Source organism: Raphanus sativus, unplaced genomic scaffold (genome assembly GCF_000801105.2).
Source record: "Raphanus sativus cultivar WK10039 unplaced genomic scaffold, ASM80110v3 Scaffold0943, whole genome shotgun sequence".
Lineage (NCBI taxonomy): Eukaryota > Viridiplantae > Streptophyta > Magnoliopsida > Brassicales > Brassicaceae > Raphanus > Raphanus sativus.
In genome coordinates this window covers 14,336-27,717 of record NW_026616257.1, presented here as the reverse complement: position 1 = coordinate 27,717, position 13,382 = coordinate 14,336, and the positions used below count along the sequence as shown (strand labels likewise).

Genomic DNA, 13,382 nt, shown 5'->3' with positions numbered 1-13,382 from the left:
ACAGCTCAAGAAATTATGATTTATTCAACCATACATTAATTTATTTAAATTTTAAATATTGCACATACATTAAATTTATCAATTAACAAAGCACATGATGTTAAAAAGAGAGTTTAATAAGGTTTACGTGAATTTTTTAATAGAAATAATTATTTATATAAACTTATTTAGGTTAATGGGTTTTAAATAGGTTATTTGATTAAAATATACTTGATTAATTATGTTAGGTAACTGCAAAGAAAATATAACATGTCGTAACTTCTGTTAATAAGATTTAAAAATAATTTCAGAAGTGCTTATGGTATAAGAGAATAGTAATGAAACTTTACATATTTAACATAGTTACCAAAATTATATTAGATTAAATTAATATTAAACTTAAATATAATTACAAAAAAATTCAAATATAAAAAAAATTCTCAAAAAAATAAAACAAAAAATATATCCGCCCTTTTAAAGACGGGTCAGAATCTATTACTTATTAACTCAGTAAACCATGGGACATAATCAGACGCCGATGCAAACCAAACCACGAGGTTTTTCAGATTACATATAAAATTACAAAAACACAAAATATATATGACAATTTTTATATTTTATATAAAAAACAGTTTAAGATAAAATCTTCTCTCTCTTAATCCTCTGACCTCTCTTTAAAAACTTTCTCTTGGTATATTCAGTTAATTTGGCGTTCATTTAAAAACAATTTTTAGTCTGATTAAATTAGGAACATGTCCAATTGATAATAGTTGATAGATGTATGATATTAAAAAATATCACACATTTTCTCAACTGTTTAAAATTTTAATTTAAACAATGTTAAATAAAATACATTTGAAATATTTTTTTAAATTATTAAAAATATTTAAATAGGTTTAGACAGGTGTTACGCATCTCCAACTCAACTGCATAATTTGCTGCAAAATGAAAAAAATGCAGTTATGAACAAATAAAAAAATTATTACTCCAAAAAGGCATTATTCTAAGATCAATATAATTGTCAGGTTCAAAATGAGTAATCCTATAAGATTTGAAATTAAATAGGTCTATTTATTGTGTTGTAAAAGTTTTACATATATATATATATACACAAATATACATATATATTTTGAATACTCATTTGTTTTTTTTGTTGCGATCTGATATGGTATCAATATTTTGAATATAGCATTTTAAAACAAGTTCAAGTATATAGGTCATATCTTAATCGGGTTGGAAACCCTGATTTTTAAAGCGGTTCCGAGTCGAAACTATGTCGGTTTTCAAGTATGGATATTATTAACTAATTACATTAATAAACTCATAATGCTAATAAATGCAAAAAGACACCTACCTAGAATTGTAACTATACTTTGTTATTAAAAAAAATAATAACTATCTTGGAAAAAATTAATAACTATTTTGGAATAAAGTTTAAAATTAATGTGTAAGATGGCTATTGCACAAGTGCTTAGTTATATAACATCACAAATTCAATACAATTATCAAAACCTCTTACTACTATTTAAAAAAAAAATATTATACACGAATATGATTACAAAAAAAAATAACAAATATAAAAATTAAATTTCTAACAAAAAAAAGTTTAAACAAAAAATATATCCGCCCTTTGAAGGACGGATCAAAATCTAGTTAATAAATTAAAACAGTGTAATTGATCAAGATCTAGTTATAAATTACGTCTGTAGTTAATTGCAAAAGTGTTAAACCTAAAAACACATGTGACCCAAACTTTCGATTCCAATTCCATATATATTTTTATTTTATCGGTGACTGATGGTTTGGCCAGAGGTTTTGTGTTCGATGATTGGATATGCGAATATATGCCTTTGCAAAAAAGGTCATTCTAGGACAACTTATGATGGTGGTGTTTCGTCTTCTTCCGGTGACGATGTCTACTACGGCAACATACAAGAAATATTGGAAATCCAGTATCCTGGTATGGTTGGACTGCGGTGTGTAGTATTCTATTGTGATTGGTATGACACCACCCCAGATCGAGGAGTGAAGACTGATGCGTTTGGTGTTACTTCGATTCATTCGCGGAGGAAACTTCAATACTATGATCCTTTCATTCTTGCTTCGCAAGCTGATCAGGTATGTCAATTTAATATTCAAAAATATAATTAACGGTTTATATATTATTATTAATACCTTGTAAAATTGATAGGTGTGCTATATCAGTTACCCTCGGGTTACGTACCGAGATGATCCATGGATCACTGTGACGCAAATCAACCCAAGAGGACGAGTAAACGTTCCTTCTGATAATGATCCATTACAACCAAACTCTACCAGCAACGTGAGTGCAGTTGAATATTTGGCAGAGGTTGAACTCGTTGAGAATTTTACCGAGTTTGGACTTGATGCTGTTGTACACTCGGAGTCAGAAGCTGAGATTGGCGAGTTTGACGAAGATTCTGAAGATTCTACAGATTCTGAAGATTCTGATTAGGACTTATTTTTTATTAGTTGTATGATTAGTTAATTTTTTTTTTAATTAACAAAATCCGTCGGTATTCCATCGGAATTTTCTGATGAAATTCCGACGAATCATGGTTAATTCAGGGTTTAGCTATTTGTCAGAATACTCTGACGGAATTATGACGATCTGAATATTTAAAATGTTTATATCATAATATATCTATATTTGGATACCGAAACTACTTTAATAACACATATTAGATGCTTAATATAATATTACATATCAACCGTTCGAGTTTTACAAGTTATTTAAATATTTATATATGTATATCATTGTTTTCATAACATCTCATCTTAATACTCATATACTTACATTCATATTAATATAAACTTACACTACAAAACACAATTGTGTGTAAAAATTGTGTTATGAAAACCTTATTATAGTTAATCTTTTTTACATAGTCTATCTATTATCAAAGTTTTGGATTTGATCAGTTAGAAACTTGTTTTTAAACCCTAAACCCCAAGTCGTCGGAACTCGGTCAGAACCTACCGATGGAATTCCGACGACCTGCCCCATTCCGACGAATATCAATCCGTCGGAATTCCGTCGGTTTATTAGTTTCCCGAAAATACAAACCGCGTGAAAATTTCGAGTGGACCGCGTGAAAATTTCATTAAACCGCGCATTTAATATTTTATTCATATCCCGACGACATACCGACGGACACGGGTCCGTCGGTTCCTTTTATAATAAAACCGATCCTTCTTCCTTCTTCACCATTTTTGCCTCTCTCTCTAAATCCTCTCCGTTTTCTCTCTCTTCTCCGGCGATTCTCACCGCGAATCCGGCGTCCCCACCTCCGTGAATCCATCCCACCGATTGATTTCTTCTCCCAATCTCAAAACCATGTAAGTTATCCTCTCAATCTCTATCTTTTTCATTTCTTTAGGGTTTAGGATGTTAGATTTTAGGATTTGAGGTTTGATTGATTTGCATGTTCGAGATTGAATGGATATTTTAGGATTTAGGGTGTTAGATTTTAGGATTTGTTTTTTTTTGGTTTATATATTGGATTTGTTGATTTTTTTAAAACGTTTTTCCAATTTTTTATATATCTAACAACTTTTTCTATATTTATAAAAGTTTACAAAAACGTTTTTATGAAGATAAAATATTTTTATGAATTTTAAAACGTTTTTAATATTTTATATAGATAAAAACGATTTTTAATATTTTATATAGATAAAAACGATTTTTAATTTTTATATAGATAAAAACTATTTTTAATATTTTATATAGATAAAAACAATTTTTAATTATTTTTATATAAATAAAAACTATTTTAATATTTTATATAGATAAAAACGATTTTTAATTATTTTTATGTATATAAAAACTATTTTTAATATTTTATATAGATAAAAACGATTTTTAATTAATTTTATGTAGATAAAAACTATTTTTAATATTTTTATAGATAAAAAAGAATTTTAATTTTTTATATATATATGTTTTGACTAATATATTAATTTTATTTTGTAGGTTTATGATTCGAGTGCTCGTCGGCGTGCCCCACCTCGTCGTTCCGCACCCCGTGGCCGAGCTAGTTCGATGAGCAGTTCCCGTGCATCGGGTTCGTCGTCTCACGAACAAAACTCGGTTCCTGTCGCTCCGGCTCCCGCTCCAGCTCCTGCAGCCGCTCCACATGACCCGGGGGTCATGCCAGTTGAAATATTGGTTCAACAACCAGGTCGAGAGCATCTCCCGGTTCTCGAACGCTACCCACGAATGGGACACTCGACTTGGTTAATTAGTATTTTTATTTCATTTTTACAATTATTTTTTTTCCTTTTAATCTAACATTTGGTTTTTTTTTAAAGGTTCAACAAGTCGACCAATGGGATTAGCGGGAGCATCACCCAGATGATATATTCGATGCTCCAGACGGGATATGACAAGTGGAGTTCGGTCCCTCCCGAGGACCGCGAGTTGTGGTTTCGTCAGTTCGCGGTAACTATTAAGTTTTTCTTTTAACATTTTTTAATTTTTTTATATTTTATATGTACTAATTAAATTGTGTGTTTTTTGTAGCAAGAATATACTTGGGAGTCCGGCCTGACGGAAACAGTCCGTCAGGCATTCAGCCGCAAAGCCCAGACCGTCTACACGAAGCAGATCTACGAGTGGAAGCAAGTATGGCTGGATAACAGGAAGCCCCGGTTACTTAGCGGGACGGTGTGGACCCAGTTGATCCAGCACTGGGAGAAGGAAGAGACTATAGAGAAGTCTCTACAGAACTCCGCCAACCGGAAGAGCGATCATGGCGGGAAAGGTATTTACGTGCACAACCTCGGCGCTTGCAGTATGTCCTCTAAGGAGGATCAACTTGTAAGTTTATTTATTTATTTATCTTTCTAGTTACTTAAATAATTTTTTATATGCATTGCCTAACACAATTTTTTTTTAGATTCAAGAAAACGATGGTAATCCCGTTGATCATCTCGTCGTCATGAAGGAGGCGTACACCAACAAGAAGACGGGTGAAATTCAGGACCCGGTGATCAGAGAGGTCATTGAGATGGTGGAATCTCAAAAAGAAGCTTTTCTAGCTTCTCAGCCTCTTTCTGACGACGATTCTACGGGTGCTTCGAACAACATGTCCCGACTGCAAATCAACGAGCTGGTTGAAAAGGTAATTTTTGTTTTCATTCTTATATTTGTTTTTAATACTTTATTTATTAATTTTATATTTTTTTCTATTACTATATTTTACTAACTTAAATTTTTTTTAGGCGGTCCCTAAAAAAGGGTCGTTTGGTAGGGTTGGCCCGTCGTGCTTCTTCATCTCAAGTCCCGTACGCCGATCCTTTGATTCTAGAGCAGCTACAGAACAAGGATCAACGGATTGGAGCATTGGAGGAGCAGAATGCTACTATCCTTGCTGAGTTGGCGGATCAGAAGAAGACCAACCTCGAGATATTGCAGAAGTTGGATCGTTTGCTCCCGGATCAGTAGTTTTTTTTTGTTTTTTAATTTAAAACTTTCTGAATGTTTTTTTTTCAGTTTGTATTAAAACTTATTTTCTATAATATTATTATTAGTTTCTTAATTTCAGCTTTTGTTTATTTATTAATTTTAATATTTTTAAAAATTAAAACAAAAATTATAAAAATTAAATTAATGAATAATATATAAATCAGAAATTCCAACGAAACATATCCGTCGATATATTCCGACGAAACAAATCTGTCGGTATATTCCAACGAAATATTTTCGTCGGAATATACCGACGGATATGTTTCGTCGGAAAGTCCGACGACAAACGTTATCAGAATGTTTATCGGAAGTTTCCGACGACATATTTCGTCGGAATTTCCGACGACATATTTCGTCGGAATTTCCGACGACATATTTCGTCGGAATTTCCGACGACCTGTTTCGTAGGAAGCTTCCGATGCTTTGGACTTCTTCGGAAACATGAGTTTCCGATGAATATGGTGATCGGAAGACGCCGACGGATTTCCGAGGGAATCTGTGATCGGAACGGCGTCGGAACTTCGTTAGAATCGAGTTCATCGCGATCCGTCAGAAAATCGTCGGAATGTCTGATGGATTTCCGAAGAATTTTTTTTTTCCGACCAACTGAAACCGACGACCACTTTCGTCGGTATGCGTCTGTTTTCTTGTTGGGATTTTTGTCTTCATCCTTAATTTCTTGCCTGTTTGTACAATTGTTCTCTTTTGCTTCATCTACTTTGCCTTGGCTAGTGTTGTTAATTTCATTCCCCGCAGCTTTGTCACTCACCATATCCTGCTTGCAAACATCTCCTGCAGCCAAATGGTTCTCCATTGCCTCACCACTAGTAAACGCACCAGAGCCATGTGTTCCACTATCCCTTCCAGACTCATTCTCTACAACCTCTCCATTAACATCTTCACCGACAACCATATTCCGCATCTCGAGAGACTCTAACCTTCTCTTAAAATCACCAACTTCCCTTTCCATCAAGGATAACCTCTGCTTCACAGTTAAGTTCTCTTCCTCTAGTTGAGCAATATGCCTATTCTGATTATCAACTCTGTTTTCCAAGTCATTGTTATAATCAAACCTACCACGACCATTCGGACATACTATCTCTAATTGGCTCAAGTCATTTTCTAATCTCTTCTCAACCTCTACATGCTTCTCCCCATCACTCTTACACGATCCTCCTCCATCTTCATCAAACGGTTCCAATTCATGAATACCAACAGATCTCAGCCTAACCAACCCATCCATTGATCCATACACATCAACTCCCCATTCCTCCTTTACCATATTGTCCAAAACCTCTACCGATGGAGAGAACATCGGGGAAGTCAACACCGATGGCGTTACAAGGCATGGAGACACTGAATCCGCAATTCCACCAGATTTCTTCGCTCGGATGATAAAAGAGCTTGTGTTCCGTGGAGCATTAGGAACATATCGATTAGCATAGTTGTTCTTCGGGTAAAACTTCCTGTTTCTGGACTGAAGCTTATTCAAAGCCCGAGGCTTGTAACAACCTGAACATGAACCATCTCTGTTGTTACCACCTGCAGCAATAGGAATACCATTCCAGTTATGACCATAATTATTAGGGTTTACCGAATTAGGGTTAAGGCTAAAGTTTAAGGGGTTCACCATTAGAGGTTGATTATTCACCATAGCCTGAGATTGAGAATGAGCCATGTTGATCACTTGTTGTTGCTTGTTCATAGCCATACTCCAATAATTCAAACCCTTAGATTGACCTAATAACAGACTCTGACTCATAATCTGAGAATTAGTCATCAGCGACGGTGGAGGAAGTACTAGTGGATTCATCATCTTAGACACAACAGACGACACGCAAACACTCCGAGATTGCCTTACTGAAAATAAGCCCTAATTTTCGAAAATACTAAGAAGCAAATCAGTTGACAACTATATTTTCGTAAAGATGTTCGCTGTTTATTTATTAATTGGGTTGTCGAATTTTGTTTGCAAATTTGATCTTCAAATTTTTGAACAAATAATAAAATTACAAGAATAAAAAGGAGAAAACTTTTTGTCTGAAACGCTGTAAACAGATGAAGAGGTTTCGTTTCTTAAATAGAGGTGAAGGAAGTCGAATGAACGGCCAAGATGTAGCAAGTTAAAGTCGGTTCGGGTTTGCCATCATACATGTCGGTTGGTGTTGGGCTTTGCACTTTGGTCCATGGTAGCCTCGTCGGTTACAAAATTTATTAAACGTACGTTTGATGGGCTTCAAACTCGTCAGATTCAAAATTATTTTTTTTTATCTTAGAAGATGTAATCATTGGTTTCAAGCTCGTTACAGTTTTTTACTAAATTTTTACTTACTAATTCTTTTGTTGCCAACATTAACTAAACTACTAGATTTTGACCCGCGCTTTCAAAGCGCGGATTTATTTTCCTTTATTTTTTTTTAAATTGACAAATATTTAGTAAATGTCATATTTTTATATATTTGTTTTTTTTATAAAAGACTTAAGCTTTTTTATTTTTCTTTATCGTATTTCATTTTAAAAGAGTATAGGCCAGAACACAATATTCGGACCCGAAGAACCAACCCGAAACCGGCCCGAAAATCAGGGTCCCGAACCCGATCAGACCCGGGGTAAATATCCGAATGAGTTCTAAATTGCTATATCCGAAGAACCGGTCCCGAATCCGACCCGAACCGAGAACCAAATGAGTACCCGAAGATATCCGAAATATATCTAAAAATATATGTTATAATTATATTTATAATTATTTTAATTTTTAATTAATTTTATAAGTTAACTATAGTAGTTATTTTCGGTAATTTGAGTATTTTTGGATAAAATATGATTGTTTGGATAAAAATTTACCCAAAAAAACTGTATAAAATGTATATTTTTGGTTACTATTGAATAATTTGGATACAAAAATTTGAACTGAATCAGATACTTTGGTTACTTTAAGTACAAATAACCGAACCCGTTAGATACTTTGGTTATTTGGTTATTTTGCAGGTTCTTATGCATGAGAACCGAACCCACCCGGACCCGAAAGACCCGACTCGAACCCAACCCGAAATTTTATAATACCCGAATGAGGTTTAATTTCAAAATCCGAATGGGGTTTAATTTTAAAACCCGAAAAACTCGAAGAACCAATCCGTACCGTAATGGGTATCCGAACGTCCAGGTCTAATGAGTATTTATGTTTAGAAAATTAAACTTTATTTTTTAATGAATTAAGTTGGTATAACTCTGATATATTAATTTTATTATGTGGTTAATTTTTTAATAAAAAATATAGTACTTTTAATAAAGATTTATACTTTTCAATGAAAAAATTCAAAATTTTTTATGAATGCTTAAATTATATTAAAAATAAAAAACATAATAATTAAGTTATTAATTTTTGTTCACTACACAAAATATTAAGAATGGTTGAAAATAAATTATTTGAATTAGGAAAAAAAATAAGAATTGGATCTGATTTCTTAATCAGCCCAAATGGCCCAAGAGAGATAATGTGTTATTAATATTACTTGATTGCCCTTAATGAAATAAGCAATGTGAGTTAAAGAAATGACATGTTTAGTAAAATATCCAAATGTGCTTGTACTTTAATAGTATAGATATATGTCCTACCGGTTCGAAAAACCCAAACCAGTAGAACGAAATCAACATAAAATCCAGATGGAGTATGCTTAACTTCAAATTCTTTATTGTTTTTTAAGTGAGAAACTTTACGTTGATATGGGATGTCATATTGATGGGTTCATTGCACTTGTTGCACACACACATGTTATTCAAGATGGACCCATTACTGGACGCAAAGCTGATGTTATTGCTGCTGCCAATACTGCCGCTGAAGTTGCTTTGAGGCTCGTACGTCCTGGGAAGAAGAACCATGCAGTCACTGAAGCTATTCAAAAGGTGGCTGAAGCTTATGACTGCAAAATTGCGGAAGGGGTTATCTCCCACCAGATGAAACAGAATGTGATAGATGCAAGCAAGAGTTTCCTAAGTGTATCCACTCCGGAAACAAGAGTTGATGATGCTGAGTTTGAAGAGAATGAAGTCTATGCAATTGATATCGTGGCAAGCACTGGTGATGGCAAGCCGAAGCTTTTGGATGAGAAGCAAACAACTATTTACAAGAAAGATGCGGCTGTTAACTATCAGTTGAAGATGAAGGCCTCCAGATTCATATTCAGTGAGATTAAAGAGAAGTTCCCCCATATGCCATTCTGATGTAGCGTACATCTTATAATACTACTTGGATTATCTTAGTGTTTTCCTTTTTATTAATTCTCCTTTTATTAGTTGGTTTTATCTTATGGCTTTTGTTTAGGAATATATGACTCGTATGTGAGCCTATATAAAGAGATCTTCTCTATTGTTTTAGACACAACTTTTGAATCATTGATTTTAATATATAAATTTAGGGTTTTGATGTTAAAACACAAATCTCTTGAATCCTTACTTCTGGGTATTCTTTAAGAATTCAACAGATTTAAGAAGGCATAGATAGCGGGCATTCTCAAAATTCAACGATATCTTGCATTATCGGTTACTACGGATACTTCCGCTCTGTCAGTTGGTATCAGAATCCAGGAGCTTTGATTTTTAATTAGGGCTCGATCCAACCAAGTCATCTTATACGATGACACTTCGTAATCCTACAGAAACCATAATAGCGCAAGCTATAACATCTGCCATTGATGGCGTACTGGCAAAATCTCAGCATGAGCTGCGAGGGTTATTACGTGACTTCTGTGAAACTACTGCTGGTGCTTTTATTCAACTGCAACAAAAACGTACTACTCAAATTTTTGAGGAGGACGGCAAAGATGATGTTAGTGAAAGTTTGGGGGCTAATAGAAATCACGACCAGACACAAGTTCATGCATTAAAGGATTCTCATGATCAAGTTAGAGACTTCGTTGGGGCACCAATATATGATGATTATGGCTATGAGAGTTTCAGAGAGCCGCGTCTCAACTCAGAAGTGACGACCCAAGAGGGAGACTCGTCCTCTCAAATACACTTATTATCTCCAATTAATATTCATGAGATCAACAATGATATAACAAAAGAGACGCTTCTTGATAGACCTATCTTCACCAGCGACGTGGAGAGCTACTACGTTCCAGTCACAAACCTGACCGATGGGCCTATCTACGATGTTTCTGATGATGGAGTATTTACAGAGTCTTACTACTACAAAGATACACCTTGCAGTGATGACGATCAGGTTCAAGGCGTTAACGATCGCGATGATGCATATATAGGTGTTCGAAAGCAATATAGGAATTTTGTTTTGGGAGAAAAGAATTGTCATCGAGAATCTCATCGCGAGCCACCAGATCGTGATGGAAATAAAGGTCACACATATGCAGATCTTGTTGATACACAGAAGGGACTAACCAGTGGCTCTAAGTATACAAAGTTATTGGACGAAAGAGAGCATATTCTCAAGCTGGAGCATGATCAGGAAGATCGTTTAAAAGAACTATCTGTCATTGAGAGACATGCTTTGGAAGACAAGATCACTTATCTTAGGGAAGCTCTTGGCTTAGAGATGGAGAAAAACAGGATTTTGGAGCATAAACTGAAAGAAACACATAAACAAATCCGTATGTTAAACAAAGGATCGACAACTTTAGACAAGATTTTAAGTATGGGAAGAACAGAGAAGTCAACAATGGGTCTTGGCTATCAAGGAGATTCTTCGAGTTCAGAAACTGTTTTTGTTCTTGACAAATTTGTTGAACAAAACAAAACAAGGGTTGCTTTGGATGCTGAGTATAGTTGTGTCGCCATGAGTGGTCCATCGAAGTGGCTAAATGCAAAAGAAGATTCAGAAACAGAGAAGTTGCATAGTGTCATAAATGCTGATCCGACGTCTCTTACGAAGGACATAAATCTAACGATATCAACATACTTTTGTGGCACACATAGTACTTTATCTCTTATGGAAGAGACGATGGATCTGGTGATGCCAAATAAGGAAATTGGTAATTTATCTTATCCACTTTGTCGATTCAAGTCGGCAATGTTCCGCTCAGGGTCTAAGTTATTTGGAGAAGCTCGGCTTGTGGACGTAATGTTTGTGATTTATCCCATGAGTTCTACTTGTCTTGTGTATTTCTCGAAAGCATCATTGCAAACTTCTGTCATTCTTGGAGCTGATGTGTCTTATTCTCACCATCACCATGTATGTGCTCTCATGCATCTTGACGTTCTTTTTGTGGGAAAAAGGAAGCAAAAGATACAAGTGAAGTGGATGTTTCTTATGGGTAGTGTGGTGTTTTACGTGGGAGATTTAATGGTCATTCAAAAGCATGTGCAAGTCAAAATCATTACGTGTTTGGTCATGTTCACTAAAAGTCTTTGTCTTGGATTTTTTTCTCGGTGGAAACATGTAGATTTAAATGGACGACCAGAAGTGTTTGATATGATTCATTTCGTTTGGGTGTTTGGAGCATACAACACCGTCACGTCTCTTGGGCTTCCACGTTCAACTGCATCATGGAGTCTGTGTATCCACATGAATATTGTCTACTTGTACGGCATATTACGGTCTTCAGCTGTGTGGCCTCTTTCTCATGTGGACGTTACTGTACCGTTGGCAATCTTACCTTCTCAGTGGTTACAAATGGAGTTACAGTGGGGAGTATCTAAGAAGAAAGTTGAGGTTCTGCATAGTTCTCATACGGGCTTAGGCTGCATATTCATGGCAATTATTTGTTGGAATAACATTGCTTGTGAGTCAAGCAACTTGTGGGAGTCTTCTAACTCAGCCTTTCAACATGCTTGTAAAGCAGCTACATACTTTCTCACGCTGTCCGTGTTGCCGTCGGCTAGCACTAAGTTTTCTATGGTTATGTGGACTATGACGAGATCAGTAGGTCGTGAGCTCATTTGTGGTGTCATGATAAATGTTTTCAAATCAAGACAACAATTACCTTACAAGAGCATCTGCAAAATTCTCTTTCACGACGTTACGAGGTGTGCATTTCTCGTGGGGTGGAAACCGGATCCATCTGGTTGTAGTCTCTTATGAGAGCCTTGAACTGCAAGGTGAGGAAAACTGCAGGTGTCCCTATGAAAGACATCTGTCAGCAAGGGGTTATTTTTGGCTCCTAATAGACATGGACAAGGTTTCGTTTCCGTGTTCATCATGGATTCACAAACTATTGTCTTTGAAATTGTTCATTGTGTTCTGTCCGACCACATCAATACAAGCTGTATGCTACTGTGACCTGTCCGTGGACTCAAGGGATCACACTTTCACCGTCAGGTTGGATACTTTCATGGGTCATTTAGTAATTTCCAGAAAATTTGACATGCACAGTGGAGATCTACAGCTGGTGCATGTGAAAAGTGTATGTATGGCCTCTCATGTTCAAAGTCCACTGATTCATCGTGGTAACCATACGCTCGTGATCATAGAAGGGAAAGTGTTTTCTTTTGTGCGACCACCATGGAGTTCTTTGGTCTTAGAATCTGTATACTCGCACGTTCACCTTTTGCCTTTCGTCTCATCGGTACATGGACTACACTGTGGAGTTTTGCAAAATGAGCTTGAAGTTGTGAGTCTCATGAATCTTGAGTTCGTTGGTGCTAGTAGTGATCAAGGGGACGTAACGGTGCTTTGTGTTCATCAATCTCCTACATTTAGAGTGGTACAACATGCCAATAGCAGTTTATGTGGCTTCATGATTTCTTTCGTGTTGCTTGGTGATTGCTTTTATGATGATCTTGTTTACGGTTTAATATCAAGTGGACCACTCGTTTTTGGGGTTGCTCCGGACGTCACCAGAAATATCGGGCACGCCATTGAGTTTGAAGATTCTTGTTATAAACCAAAGGCTAGGAGGATAGGACCATTGGAGGTTCTAAGAAAATTTAAAGTTCTCGTTTACATGACGCTCGTTCCGGC

At 35.5% G+C, this 13,382-nt stretch overlaps 2 protein-coding genes across 2 annotated transcripts; one reads left to right on the top strand and one right to left on the bottom strand.

The window, feature by feature from the left end:
- Window positions 1–5,727: 5,727 nt before the first annotated feature.
- On the bottom strand, window positions 5,728–7,502 carry LOC130503410 (uncharacterized). The gene has a single exon (XM_056998026.1). It carries the CDS (start codon window positions 7,281–7,283, stop codon window positions 5,769–5,771), a length of 1,515 nt encoding a protein of 504 aa, XP_056854006.1. The 5' UTR covers window positions 7,284–7,502; the 3' UTR covers window positions 5,728–5,768.
- A 1,688-nt stretch (window positions 7,503–9,190) lies between these two features.
- Window positions 9,191–9,688, top strand: LOC130503411 (ERBB-3 BINDING PROTEIN 1-like). The gene has a single exon (XM_056998028.1). The coding sequence runs from the start codon at window positions 9,191–9,193 to the stop codon at window positions 9,686–9,688; it is 498 nt and encodes a 165-aa protein (XP_056854008.1).
- Window positions 9,689–13,382: the final 3,694 nt, after the last annotated feature.

Excerpts from the sequence above, each read along its gene's own strand:
- LOC130503410 (XM_056998026.1), bottom strand. The coding sequence starts at position 7,283 with ATGATGAATCCACTAGTACTTCCTCCACCGTCGCTGATGACTAATTCT.
- LOC130503411 (XM_056998028.1), top strand. The coding sequence starts at position 9,191 with ATGGGATGTCATATTGATGGGTTCATTGCACTTGTTGCACACACACAT.